The following is a 13,273-nucleotide window of genomic DNA, read 5'->3' on the forward strand; positions in this document are numbered from 1 at the left end:
CACTCACACACACATACAATTTTAAGAACGTGCCACTGGGTTGCATCAGTGATAGAGGCTTCATTGATTTCAGTAACTGATGTTTAAAGGAATTTTGTTCGCAGTGAATGTTGTGGTTGCCTTTCCCTGTGCCACGAGCGCAGGAAGCAAACTGCAGCTGAAGGTACAAGTCTCCACTGATGCTTTTTACACAAACATGTAAAAAGTCTAGATTAGACTCAAACATCCATTTGATGTTTTGATATTGTTTTTTTCCCCCTTTCCACTTTTATGTGCAAATGAGAATAACCTTTGCCTTCCTATGAAGTTTGGTGGAGTTAGAGTTAAGATGACCAGACACCTTCCCATTAATGTCACAGCAATGGCAAAACGAACACAGTAACTAAGGCAACAACATTATCTGTCATTTCTAACAAAACTTTGTGAGAGGCTACAAATTGCTTTTGTGATGAGAGGGAACCAGTAATGCTTCATGTTTGATTAAAAAGAAAACATAAGAGGGTGCATACGACCCGAGCTGAACAAAATAAGCTACAAATCTTTGGTGTTTGCTTCGTTTCAGCGCAGTGTCCGTAAAATAAGGCTGGAAATATTCCTAAATACTGGAACATTAATGGATGAATAATACATCAAACGCGCTGTCCGGGCTCTGGCCTGTCGTCTGCTGAATGTGAGATTGTCCATTTATGGGACCGCAGTGGGCTGAGAGCCATTTGCAATGCTTGGACAGTCCTTGGGGCACCTCATATAGTCCTAATGTCCTCATAAGCCGCGGTGGCCGACCTCCCTTAATGGGGATTAATGCAGGATCAGATTGGAGTTTGTGCCTGTCCAGACACACTTCCGCCATGCCATTCCCACCTGCCACTTATTGATTGCACTCATTGAGGAACAATTTGATTCCACACCCCTGTGCAACCCCAGGGAACACGTGTACAACTCAGGGCTTGTGAGGAAATAAAATTGGATTGGTGGGTCCAGGATTGCACAGGAAAGCTAAATGGAAGGTTTAAAAACGGTGTAAGGTAGATTAGTTGCTTTAGAAGGGTTGGGAACTGCAGGCCAGTGCTAATTTTCAATAGTATATTTTTCCAATATCTTTAATTGTGTTACTATGGTCAACTGCAAATGAAAAGATATGAATCTAGTTCCCCATGTCCTTACATTGGCTCCCTCTGAAAATACAGGGTGTGAAAGTCAAACTGAAACACTCACAATGTCGCTGAATTGCTCTCAGATTCTGTAATTTGTTTCCAACTGTGCCATCAAACACACATGGCATTCATCTCATTAGTTTAATTACAGTGGTTTGATTTCATGGTTTGATTGCTGTGACATTTTAATGGGATTTCTTGGGTTACCCCCAACTTGCTGTCCCAGTCCTTGAATAGCAAAACATTGAATGTGCTCCAGCGTAAAAACGAGCTGTCAGCCACATCTCTTATTAGGCGAAGACTTCCAGCAAAGACTGGCTTTATTTTTATCTTCCCTCACAGCCATTAGCAAAACCGCTTTCTTCAGGCTTTCAACATGCTTTTCTCTCTTCCCTCTCAGTGGTGATGTCCCATATTCTGAGGCTCCTCTCATACATCCCATCTAAATATAGACTCTCATGGCTGCTGAGCAAGAGCCAGATTTTAAAAGAATAAACACGAAAAAGAAAGTGTATCACCGAGACTGAGTGTAACTGTATGAAGATGTAGGTGTTGATGTCCACTTGAATGTGTACGAGAGCCAGCCAGTCACTAGGGATGGGGGGTTGGGCTTGCCGGCTTCGTGAGGGTGTTGGGGTAAGTCTCGGTGGTGGGCACTAGTCATACTGGACCTTCAGTCAAGCCCTCCAGGGGGAGGGAGGTGGCATTGTCAGTGGGCTGCAGGTCGTCCGGGGGATGCAAGGGCACGTGGGCGGCGTTGGCCAGAGTGGCGTAAGGCAGGTGGCAGTCCATGTGCAGAAAGGGTGGGTAGTGCTGGCGGTAGCAGATGTACGCAAACAGCAACCCGATCACTCCTCCGACAAAGGCGTCTGCAAAAAGGCACGAAAACACCTATATTTTAAGATGTGCATCCATGTTTAATTTTAGCATATGTGGAGGCAGCGGAACAACACCTGCGCTGAGAATCAACACAATTAATTAGACAAATTACTGAATTTGTTCTATAGCTTTTCAGTGAGCATCCATCATGCCTGGTTAGTTAAGAGGTCGACAGCAGACTAAATGGTGCGATGATGAATGTGTTCGACTGAGCACTTGCCTTTTGGACATGCTGTGTCTGTGACTTCGTCATCTACACCCAACACTGTTGTATTATACCTCCCTTTAAGCTGTGATACATCGCATGCTATCACACTGCCGGGCTGATTATTAAGCCTATATTGCAGCGTATAGATCAAAATGACATGGCCAGCTGGTGGCTGGAGCAGCTGAAATAGAGACTTTCATGATATCATAATTACATTTTCCATAGGCCTCCCTTTTATTGTCTCTTTTCAGGGACGGAAATTAAATATAGTATATCATCGATTTCCACCGCGGAGAACTTTACAATGGATGAGCCTGCTCTGTGAATGTTTCATCGACCCCTGTCTGCTGAATGTAATAGAATATGATTTGATGCAATGTATTAGTTTGGTGGCCTCATTGCGACAGTGATTGGAAGTTCAGGTTTGTGTTTACATTCAGTGCAGATTGAGGCTTCTCAAGAGCACTGGAGCTGATCCTCCGGCAAACCTGTGAGAGGCAGAATAATAAGTATGTGCAACGTTAAGAAATACTAAGAAGACTCCAACCTGCGTTGTGCTTTTGATGAATGGTCGTTAAAAGAATTGGCTGTTTTGTAGCTGCCCGGCTCACAAGCAGCATATGGCTCTCTGAAACTAATTAACACCATATGACAGAGCTGTTGCACAACATATTCTCTCCCACACACCACCCACATATGCATTCCCTCATTCCCCCCCCCCCAGTCTCCCTCCAGTTCTTCCACAACAGATATGAAAGCTTGTAATTGTCCCTTTCACCCAGGCTGCGGAATTAAATGCCACCTCAACGACATCTGAGGCAGTTTTCAGGAAATCAAAAACTGTCATTATGCTAAGACTGACATTCTTATTAAATGCAATTTTCAGTCTGTTGGGCCAATGAGCAGGAGACTCAGCCTGATTTTTCTCTACATTGTTTTGGAGCCCTCCCTGAATTCATCAGCCGGGCTGATTAAGTTTAAAATATGTGTGATTGAAGTAGCTGTTTGAAATAAGGCATCACCAGGCGTTTGCTTTATAAATTATCTACATAATAATAAAAAAACTGCCCTAAGCCACGTATGATTAAAATAAGCTGCACAAAGATTTAAAACTGTGTAAGTTAAGAACATGCAGCATTCATCTGACTCTTATTTTGGAGGAGCTGTCGGGCAGACCTTGCCAGTGGTGTTTGTAGTCACACGTCCGGGACAGTGCAATCATCATGGCGCTGTAGAGGGGCAGCACCATGGCACAGAGACGCCAGCTCCGCCCTCGACCCTGATCCGTGAAACACTGCAGCTTCCCCGCCAGATAGAAGGAGGTGAAGCCCAGACCAGAGAAAGCAACTGACGGACAAAGAAAGGGAGAAAGAGAAAGAAGACAAGAGGGTGATCATTCAACAAAAATATTTAGCATTCACTTTATGAACTCTCCTCCTCTCTGTGACCGATCCTCTTGTTCATCGGCGAAGACATAAACTGCAAGGGACTGTCTTGTATAAGTCAATCACCCCGTGTGGCCGTCAAGTCTGCGACAGGGTGAAATCAACAATGGAAAGGACAACTATATCGTCATTAGAGAGCATTTCACACAGAAAAAACTATAACGAAGGAGGCAGATGGGAGTTTTGCGGCGTGGCCAGCCACTCGCAGGTGAGCTCACTGAGCGATGGAACTTCAGTCTGTTGGGCAAAAGTCTCAACACTAAATTCAGTTTGTGCAACAGGTGTCTGAGAGCAGGCGGAGACAAACAGACACATTCACACACACACAAAGCACAACCCACACACTGAAGGAGACTTGTTTAGCAGTGATCTTCCCTGGGTCAACACGCAGGACTAAATTAGGATCCCTTGGAAATCATTGCCTGGACTGAAGTTGGTACATAGTTTAATAGCCATTCTTTTAAAAGGCCCAACAATGGCAAGACAGCCTGAGGGCAGGGTGAACACTACGGCCCAGTCTGAGAAATAATCGTGAGCGAGCAGCTGTCCGAGCTGTGCTGAAGGGGGTCCTAGCTGATGGTCGTTAGTGCAAGAGAAACAGCGGCTGTCCAACTATGTGTATTAAACGTTGTGAGATGGAGCCATAAAAGATGGTGCTGAGACGGGGGTCATTAGTTTACCGCAGCAGTGGACCACACAGCCCACTCCAGCACATTTCACCTGCCCATTTGTCACTCAACCCACGAGTTGGCCGAGAATACTTAGGGTGGTATGATACGTGTGTAGCCTGCAGATAGAGACGGAGGACGGTGGAGAGACGGGCGTCCTGCTGCCTCAGAGCTTGTTCTGCTGTCAGGGAGCAACAGATGACTCGATTAACACCTGTGCATTTCCCATTAGGCACTTTACATCAATGTATGGTATGGCCGGGATCGGCTAACATTAGGTTTTTATTTGAAAAGAAATATATATATATATGGTGCCGTAAATCATCATGGCATTTATATTATAAAATGTACTACTACACCGACCTTCCTTAATTTAGTGTGTCGGTGTTCCATAATGGTATGTGTAGTGAACTGTATGATTTTTGTTGTTGCTAGCGTCACTCTTAGGTGTTATGGGGTCAGCATCAACAACCAGACACCATTCCAGACCTTACGCCGATAAATCATTGAGAATTTTCTAATTTTGACAGATTTTGACCATCGCAGGTTTTCTACCCATTGCAGCACCGGTTTAGCGGCCAAAGTAACTCACAGACCCGCTGCTTGCATTGTAAATTGCAGGCAGATCAAAACTATAGCTAGTGTTAAAAGCAGCAAAAACCGACAGGACAAGCTAGAGCTCCCTTCTGTCACTGAACAGCAGGTGTAAGAGCTGTGCAGTTGTCAAGATGTGTTGAAATTGTTAGACTTTATTTTAAGATGCACACATCAATAGATTTTTTATTAGAGTAATTATTTATAGTCCCTTCCAGTTTAATATGAAAACTGACAACATTTATACATCAAATATTCAAATTTTGGACTGAATCAAAAAGGCTAATTAGGCATTTAAAATGTTCTGGACCAATGTACTCTTTGTGTTTTGGATCCCACCTTTTCATTGAATGTCAGTGCCATAAAGATTCACCTCCATCCTGCCTCTCATGTGGTTCGGTTAAGGTACTAAGAGTGATGATTGTTTAGGTGCAGGTTGGGGTAAGAATATCGAGGACGGTCAGAGGTGAAGGGTGTAGAGATGGGTCATAACAACAGAGCCAGAAAATTATGACTGGTCCTGCCGAATATGTTGTTGATCATTTACATGCTGCCAAAACACGTCCAACCAGCCAATGTATGGAGACTGCAAAGACTCCTGTGGTGTCTGGCACCAGGATTCCACATCACAGCCGATCCTTCAAAGGATAACTGGGATTTTTGAACCTTTTTTGGGGTTTAAATAATTGATGGAGAAAAAAAATCTTTAGGATCAGCCTATTGAGCAAGCACAGTTTATATGGCAATTGCAAAAAAGCTCTTCAATGTAATCCATCTATGCAGAGATAGAATTTAGATTAAGTTAAAGTTCATCTTTTTTTTAACCAGAAACTGTAATTGTACCTCTCAGAACATGTGAGTTGGTGGTTCTGCTGTTGCCTATCTGTTAGTTTGTGTTATTGTGTGGTACTTTCACTTGAAATCTGAATATAATTACCACCAATGAACACCACACAATAAGTCATGCAGTAAAAGACGCAGCATCCCTCATTGCCCATCATCTGACTTTTGAGCGAACTCCTCACATTTCCAATCACCCAGCCGCTCAACATTCATTTTAATAGCTCTAACCATAGCTAAGACAATTACATAACTCATTTGGCAAGAAGGGGCTAAATTATCTATGAATGACATTTTCAGTGTTTTGAATGAACTTTGTTAATTGGAAAAAAATCCCAGTAGTTTTACATGAGGGCATATCCAAGACACCTTTTTACAGTTTCTGAATGGCTGATCGCACATCACTAATAGACTAACTATAATTTATACCAATGAAAGACAGAAAATCAATGCTCAGGATCAAGGAAGGACCCAGTATACCCACTATCCCCCATTATCATTTGGAGTGAGGGGAGCTGGAGCTTATCCGAGCATGCTTGAGAGGAAGACAGGGATGTGCCGAAGGGCAGGTCAACAAGCCCTTACACGGTGAATTCATTTATTCACCTACAGTCCCATTTAAGCTGTGAGCAGAGTGTACGTGAATCAGAAGAAACCACAGAAACACATTGAGTGGGAATCTGCGAAGCATGAGAATATATTACTTCAAATATGAGCTATTGTAACTGAAGTTTAAATTAAAAAACTAGGACAAGATGAGTAATTAGGCTGGTTCATTGAAGAACATAAAAAAAAACAGCTGATGATTAATTTGTTATGATGCAATTAGGGGCCTCAATGGTAAATAAATAAAAATAAGATAGAGATAGGAAATGGATACTATACAATATTCTGTTAGCTCGTCTTCAGAGCTGTAACACAGATTTGCTATTTGAACCAAGCAAAATTGCATTTGAATTATTAAAGGTATATTAAGAAATACTGGTGCAGTGTAGCAGTAAACGAAAAAATCCTTTCTTTTTATTCTGCATAAGACAATATATTTGCAGACATGGTGAGACAACAACACTAGGATTACACTAATAGAAATGCTTTGGTGATATGCATAATACATGAGCAGGGGATAGCTAATATATGATTCACCACACCATCTAAAGAGACAAACAAACGCATTTCTACATGTGAAATTAACATAATGAACTCATTCAATATATTTGCATCAGTTAAGTTATGCGATGAATATCAGGTCTGCCCAGAACAACCGATGGTCTCTCATCAGGAGGCAGCAGAAGGAGGACGACAATGAGAAAAAAACAAAATGAGAATAAATCCACTTCATGCACTTAAAAGCCTTGAGACTCAACGAACACGGCTAATGGGAGTGATGAGCTGTGCAGTTGTTTCTTTTCATCTTCAAAACAAGCACAATGATTGTTAAGAGGTTGTTACTAAAGCTGCATGACTGCAATGTTTGAAGAAATGGGGGGTTTCTGTACACATGTTGATAAAAAGATTAAGAAAGGGGGCTGGGGGCAATTTCTCATTCAGAAAGAAGATATGATTAATAACACGGTAATTTCCTGCGTGTTACCAAGGTAACCAAGCTTCATCAAACCTCTTACTGGGTGAGTAGCTATGAAAAATATCTGAGGCACATGGAATTCCATCCAAAAGACTCTGGGATCATGTCGACAATACAGAGTTTAGATCAAGATTCATATTTTCAATAATAATTTATCATTCTGTGTGACCCCTTGTCAGTTAATTTGAATCATCATCAAGTCTGAAACATTTTTATTGTATAATAGAGTTGGTTGCATAAATTGAAATAGACATAACTTAGTGGTCAGATCTCACTTCAAAACTGATATTCTTGCAGCAGGTTTCAGTTTGAATTTTAAAGATAATCACTGAAGACATTGATGCATTGCCATGACTTTTACTAAAGACATGTGTGTTTCCAAAGGATGGTTTACAGTAACATTGGCCCTGATTTGAATTATCAAGCAGCAACTAGCAACTATCATTCATGACTTTTATGTCTTTGGTTACTTCATTGATACAATAACTTACATAAATGTATTCTTGTATAATCTTTGCATTGTGTAATGTGTTAAGTGTACAGTAAGTCGGGGGTGAGTTGGCTACAGCAGGGTAGCAAACCCTCTATAAAGATGTATAAATAAATGGAGATAGGGACTGGGTGGTAAAAAGAGACACAGCAACAATAAAAACAAAGCATATCAGGAGATGTTCTGCTGAACCTGTTTTTGAGCAATCCACCAAGGACACAATCTTTCTTTCAAACCTCAGGATTTGGCTGCAGATCCCAAAACCATGCTTGGGTCAAAGCCACTGCAAAGACCGGAAGTTGGATAATAAATATCTGTCTCGAAAACTTTCTTCCCTTTCTTTCTGATGAAATATATCTGTCAGTGAACCACCAACCTCCTGGGCAGGTCTGTGTGTCTTTGATTACATTACATTAGTGACTGGTTTCCCTCTCCAAGCCTTTCCCTCTCTCACCCTGCTATTCTGACCTTTGACTCTTGTAGGGACCAATGGGACACCCCTCGGACCGAAAGTGATGCATATGAACCAACCATTTGGGTACCGAGCCTGTTTCAGCCATTAACATACAAAAGCTGAGCAGGAGCTCATTATTAGAAACGTATAATTGCTGCACTCCTACTCAAGCTGTTCCTCAACCTCCACCTCTTGGCACACTCCAGACACACTGATGGCCTGAGTGTGTAAACACAGGAGAGATCACTTTGCAGAAGAGTAATTCTCTCCCTAGACACTGAACTCATATGATGGACATTCCAGGCTTTGCTATTTAATGTAGATCGTTTTAGCAATTTGATTAGGTCCTTCCTGGAGGATTTCTTTATTCATGGGAGGGAATGTAGATGGTAAAGCTGCAGATGGTTTTTAAGAGTGCCTATTAATTGATCAAATCTAATGGGCTCAACATGCACAGGGAGAAATGGTGAGATGAATATGAATAAGAAGCAGACAATCTGCAGCTAATTCTGGAGGGCCTGCTTCAGGGACTTCACCACTGCCTGTGTTGTTGAAGGAGCCAGATTTTCTCCTTCTGGGACCAGTCTCCTCCAATTTCTGTGACTTTGCTTTGAGGTGAATAAAGAATTCACAGAGAGTGAGCAGCATAAAAAAGTTGTTGGAAGTCAAAATCAGAAAATTGGTTTAATTGTACATATTTAATTGTACACACATCTTTTCTCCAGATTCATAGGAGGTCACCGTGACCTTTGACCACTGGAATCGAATCGGTTAATCTGTTAGTGAAAGGAATCTCTTGAGGTGTTCCTCAGATGAAATAATTCTCTATGGGTGTTCCTGATGTTCACCAGCACTGAGGCATACATAAATTAAAGCACTGGAAAACTATAGTGTGACTGCCAACAACATGCATTAAAAACATGTTTGCTTTAAAAAACAGCTGTCATCGAAACTCTGAAGTTGGTTGTGTATTTATACTTCCGTCCTAATTGTTATAATTAGTTTATTTACCATGTAGATTAGCATTCTTTGGGGAGGATCTGTGAGTGTGTCTGTGAATGCAAAACAGCTTATTTTGCCCATCGTCTGTGCCTTGGGCTTCATACCAGCCAGAGTAGACGTTGCATTACATCCAGACACCACTTTAAATAGGGCTGCATTCACCCTCGTAATCTGTCTGGCCCTATTCCCTGTCCATTTCCACATTCGTCGGGTTAAAAGCTCTGTAACTTATGCATGGTCCAAAAAGTGTTGTCCCGGTGAAAAAGGAGACGGACAGGAAATTGGATTTTTTTTTTATTTCCCCTGGCCGCGCTGCCATATGGGTGCTCCTTGTGTCCCAGTTGCACGGCTCCCTCAATCACTTTCTCCCTCCCAGCACAGCAACATAAGGCTGTTAGAGCTGCCCTGCAGATGTATGTAATCCGTACACCGTGCTGTAGTGAATTACAGAGCAATGTCCCCTCTCTGCTTTTTCTATCTGGATTTAGGCAGCACCTCGAAAACATTTCCTCCGGAAAGAAAAGCTGAAAAGCTGAAAATGTGCAACTTTAAGTGCTTAAACAACAATTTGGTATCAGACAATGAAAATCAACATCCATGACAATTTTGACCAGCTATACCATCTCAATAATTATAGTAATTTACCATCTTATTATAACACACAAAGACCAAATCACCCATGTTTGATTTGAAGCCTTTTAAAGGGCAGTTTAAGGCAGACACACTCACAGCAGGATGACAATTAAACACATTCACACACCATTTCACATGCGTTGCGTTTTCTGTACACACACTTACACCCTCCACCTCCTAAGAATACTTCTTGCTCAGCTTCCCTAGAACATTTTCGATGTAATTAGAATATGGAATAACAAAAAAGGACACGAGTTCAAGGTGTTCACAGTGACATAGGTTTGGGCTTTTCCAATGCTTCAGTCGGATGCAGCTATAGGCTTATTTACATTTTCCTGCTGTGTTTATGAATTCTACATAATTAACTTGTTAAGTGCGAATGTGCATCCAGAGAGGAAATTTAATAGGTATTGTGAATAAAAGCAAACAATATAAATATAAAGTGCGCCCCCAGTCACAGCACAGCTCACTGTAGGATATAAAGATATATTTTGCATTTTGCATAATAGATCGCAGGAGGTTCAGTGTAATTCCACTGCAATCATTATATTGTTGGTGGAGTTTCCTGAGGTCCATGTTCACCAGACCAAGATAAAAAAAAACATAATTTCAAAGGTATCTTTTTTGTTAAATGCTCAAAGGCCATCAAGTGATTTGGATTTGATTGTATTTCCTTGAATGCAGCCTGATACAACACCATATTCATCCTGCTGAGAGGTTATTCAACACAGCAGACATTCCCTGTATACCACTTACATTCATCTGCTGGACAACAGAGAAAACATGTGAATAATTTAGCACGCTGCTCAAGCGAAAACAGCTTGGAAAGCAATATGGTCCGAAAGATGTCGCCTGTCCCACATGGGGCTGCACAGCTGAACGCAGCAGGGAGTCAGATGAAACTGACACATCCACCAAGTGCACAAGACTGAATATGATGGGCTCAATCAAACACACCCACAACCATCTAAACAAGCCACCTTCGGATGTGTAAATTGCTCGATAACTCATTGCAACGCGATGCAATTACCTTTGAAGAGAGACAGCAACAAGATCATCCCTTTGAAATGTGATGTAAACGACTCCGAGACGCCCAGTCAGCATTTTCTACACGTGTGAAATATTGCTCAGAGCACGGACATCAAACTGAGTGAATAGATACACTCATATGCAGTATTAATGACTAAGAGCTCTGATATCTTTTAACATTGTTTTGCCAGTGCTGGCAGCGATCTATGTGGACAGCTGACTGATGCTCACAGGAGGAATGACTGCTGGGGAAGCTCTTGCGTCCCTCTGAGATCAGATCGGGCTCCCCGGTGCACAGCATCTTCACATTCACTTGTCCATCTGGGAAACAGCGCTGGAAGTAATCAGGCCTGGGCCTGGAAATCAACAACAAAAAAAGATGGAGTTTGTATGTCAATGCTAGAAAGTGTATTCCATTTCCCTGTCAAACAAACTAAATACATCTAGTCTAAAGTCTTAAGATACATTATTCAGAGGATACTGCTTAACATTCCAAATCAGCCTGTGAAGTGCTTCAGCTTGTTTAGCATACCTGCCAACAATCAACTTGATGGTGTTTGTGAAGACTCCATTCAGGGCGAGAGCCAGGGACACAGCTGGAGGAGAGGAGACACACAGTCAAATTAACATCTTACACTTCAGAGGATTATCATTGAAACAAGTGAAAAACGTTGACGTAGCATTTTCCCGCACGAGTAGCAGTACATCTGTAGTAATGGTATTAATTTTACTATCAGTCCAGTGCAGCCTCTGGCAGGTTACCCACAACTCTGACATGTTGTCCAAATAAAGCAGCTAATTAGCTTCATGGGAATTACCCCGGCAGATGGACAGATGGTTATTGGATTTATATGCGAACCAGCATTTAATGATCTCTGACCAGCAAGGGAAGGAAGAATGATTTACACACAGTGCAAGTACCACAACAACACACACAAAACAGGCAAACATTTCCAGCTGGTTTGCCATGGGTTTTGTGTGGTACCATGCAATCATGTACCAGGGACGTCAGAATTTATTTTAAATCTTGAAGTGGGCATGGATGTCTGTACCAAATCTCATGGCAATGCAATAGTTGTAGAGATATTTCCCTCAAAGCCACAAATGTACCAAATTTTCTTTTTGATACAGCTTATACTTAGGGCTGCCTCAGATCAGCATCCGGCCAGCTCTGAGGGTACCTGAAAGATTGAAATATTAAGTAGTTTAAATTTGATCCAGTTTTGGTTTCACATTGCAATCAATGGAACGAGCTAAAGACTTCTGTATAAAATATGCACATCCTGTCCCGTTCTTGTCTGACGTTGGCATGTTGTCAATTCGGCTGTTGTAGTCACTTACCTTTTCAATGAAGTACATACAAAAGAATTTCCGTTTGAATGGATAAAATTAATGAAGCTGTTCACATTATTACTTTTGTGCCACTCCTGCTCCGTCAGAGGGTCCAGACCTATGGTCCAGGCCACACAAGGTAGCTGTGAAAGTTCAGTTTATCTCCTTCATGGCGTTAATGTTTCATCAATGTTACTGACTGGACTTCTTCGCCCTGTAGTCCTTGTGCATTTATCATCGCAGGATTGGAGCCATGTACATGTAGCTATGAGCTAACAGTGCTTAACAGTCCTCCACTGTGCAGCCTTAGAAAAACTTTATCACCAAAATGAAATAAAAGGAGTTTAACAATAGTAAACATCAAATAGACATTTAATATGGAGAAAATGGTTGTGCAAAAACTGTGAAGTAATTTGCTTCAGCTCATTTTTGTTAATAGGAAACAGGAGAACTACGCTTGGTTGACAGGTAGGTATTGCACGTAACTGTACATTCATTTAATTAGCAATGAAGCAAACCACTGCGGGCTCATCATTAGCCAGAGTGCCTGCCCTCGCAGGTTAATCCCAGTAGTCTGAAGGCAAATTGAATTCACCCCACGTCGCAAGTGCTCAAATTTATTATCCCCCCCAAGCTGCTGAGAGGAGCGCAGCATCATCAATATTTAACATCCTGTTATTTTGGGGAATGCCTGTGTGCATCTCAGATGGAAACCCAACTGGTACATGTTTCAATTGACCGGTTCAAGAATGGGTCATTAAAGAGCAATGTGTTCCCTGTGTCAGATCCGACTCAGTGTGAGGGGATGCAGTGTGTGTGGTGGCCTGTGAAACCACTGCTGCAGCTGCATCCTCTCACGTATAGTAAAGACTTGGGAAGTTCACCTATGGTCATTTAAGCTTTAATTAGCTTTGTGCTGGCCCGACGCCGACAGTGGCACTGATACAGTTCTGGCAGACCCTC

The 13,273-nt window shown here is 41.9% G+C and overlaps 1 protein-coding gene across 1 annotated transcript in view; it reads right to left on the reverse strand.

Annotated features, from left to right (window-relative positions):
- Nucleotides 1-1,814: 1,814 nt before the first annotated feature.
- Nucleotides 1,815-13,273, reverse strand: part of plpp4 (phospholipid phosphatase 4) — a 43,503-nt gene continuing 32,044 nt past the window's right edge. The window contains exons 4-7 of the mRNA XM_061087688.1: nt 11,511-11,574; nt 11,210-11,334; nt 3,418-3,588; nt 1,815-2,023 (exon numbers count right to left, since the gene is read on the reverse strand). Coding sequence (XP_060943671.1) covers nt 1,815-2,023; nt 3,418-3,588; nt 11,210-11,334; nt 11,511-11,574 — 569 coding nt within the window. The remainder of the gene's footprint in view (nt 2,024-3,417; nt 3,589-11,209; nt 11,335-11,510; nt 11,575-13,273) is intronic.

Source organism: Limanda limanda, chromosome 15, assembly GCF_963576545.1.
Source record: "Limanda limanda chromosome 15, fLimLim1.1, whole genome shotgun sequence".
Taxonomy (NCBI): domain Eukaryota; kingdom Metazoa; phylum Chordata; class Actinopteri; order Pleuronectiformes; family Pleuronectidae; genus Limanda; species Limanda limanda.